The sequence below is a fragment of the Morus notabilis genome, unplaced genomic scaffold (genome assembly GCF_000414095.1).
Source record: "Morus notabilis unplaced genomic scaffold, ASM41409v2 Scaffold9972, whole genome shotgun sequence".
Taxonomy (NCBI): domain Eukaryota; kingdom Viridiplantae; phylum Streptophyta; class Magnoliopsida; order Rosales; family Moraceae; genus Morus; species Morus notabilis.
In genome coordinates this window covers 1-1,694 of record NW_010361392.1, presented here as the reverse complement: position 1 = coordinate 1,694, position 1,694 = coordinate 1, and the positions used below count along the sequence as shown (strand labels likewise).

The 1,694-nt window shown below is 39.6% G+C and overlaps 1 protein-coding gene across 1 annotated transcript; it reads left to right on the top strand.

The window, feature by feature from the left end:
- Nucleotides 1-745: 745 nt before the first annotated feature.
- LOC112091837 (TPR repeat-containing thioredoxin TTL1-like) lies at nucleotides 746-1,661 on the top strand (the record flags this gene model as incomplete). The annotated part of the gene is made up of 1 exon (XM_024166427.1): nucleotides 746-1,661. A coding segment is annotated over exon 1 (916 nt), but the record flags the coding sequence as incomplete, so codon positions are not given.
- Between the last annotated feature and the right edge of the window lie 33 nt (nucleotides 1,662-1,694).

Below are 1,694 nucleotides of genomic sequence, written 5' to 3'. Positions count from 1 at the left end.
CACCCAATTTGTGTTTTAAGAAGTCTCTCGGATATTACATACCAAAACTCATAGACATTTTCAGCGTTGAAATAATAAGAATTGTTAAGGTAAATAAACAAAAGAAAATGAGAAGACTTTAAGAGGAAAATGAATTTTAAGTTGAATTAGTGTGGTTCATTTAAGAAAACATTGACTCCTAAATGTAAATCTTGTATACAATTACCTTTTTAAACAACAGTTTTGACTGATAAAAGTAGACGGTTTTATTTATTGAATAAAGATTCAACAAGCAATCATATTTTAAGTCTTAAATTAAATTCACCTCCGGTTATACTTAATTTGTTAAATTCTATCAGGTGCTTAATCATTATTGGTTATCACTAGAAAATCCTTTTAGCATTTTTCAAGATATCCTTGACCCACCTATATTTCTCTCTCAAACCCAAAAGAGATAAAGTTGATTTCTTGGAAGCCACTCTAGGAGGGCTATCAATTTATATATATGTACACCTGGAGAGAGTGTTGAAACACAAATCCTTCACAAACAAGCCATCTTTTTTTTTTTCCTTCATTATTTAATTCCAAATTACATAACTCTTCCAGATTCCTTCATGTAGTTATATTCAACCATATTCCATTTCTCAACCCATTCCTCTCATTGTGTAACATTCTTTATTTTGTGACGAATTCAACATTGTGTTGATTCATTCATAATCTACTCTTCCATAGGCACAAAAATAACTAACAAGAGTGAGAGAGAGTAATGGCAGAGATAGCCAATTATAGAGTGGACAATAACTTGGGTTGTGGTTTTATGGGAGGGATTTTCCAGCGCTGGAACCACTGGACAAGAAAATCCCATGTACATTCACTGCCTTCTAGTGGTACTAAAACACGGCCACCAAGTTCCGAAAACCCGGAGAAGGCTCCAAGTCAGAGTTCCAGGAGGAGAAGAAGCAGCTCTGCAGAGCCTGCCATTCCACAAAACTCAAACTCAGCTAAACCTCTTCCAAAGTCAGACCAAAATCCCACCAGAAATCTTCCCGCGGATCATCCTAGGACTTCGACTTCTCAGCGAAAAATTCAAGGAGTTCGGAGACTTTCAGATGCTGCAAGAAGCTCGACGTCATCCTCCAATGGCTCAGGCCAAAACCATGACTCAGGAGAAGAGAGAAAGCTGAGAAGGGAATCGACACCGAACTCTCTCGAGTTGAGCAGGATTGTCGCCCAGCACGACAGCAAAGTTCTAGCAAAAGCTTCTTCTACTAGTGCTATTGTTTTAGGACATGTGGGAAACTTGAAGCAGTCAGGAAGCAGGAGTTCTCTGGCGAGCAATAGTCCTAGTTCTGCGTCTGGAGCTATTTTGGCCCTTTCTAGGAACCTTCAAGAGATGAACTCCTTGCCCCGAAAGAATGGTTTTGGAGGTGGGAATAACACTAGTATGGGAAACATTGTGAGGAGGAATAGTTGGAGTGATCATTTTCGGGGTGTTTCGAGTAAGTTAGACCCCGAAGCGTTGAAGAGGATGGGAAATGAGGCCTACAAGCAGGGCAGGTTCAAGGAGGCTTTGGATTTTTATGATCGAGCAATTGCTTTGAATTCAAACAAGGCAGTCTATCACAGCAACAAGAGTGCTGCTTTGATTGGCTTAGACCGTCTTGTCGAAGCAGTTTTCGAAAGTAAAGAGGCTATAAGGATTGAGCCTTCCTATC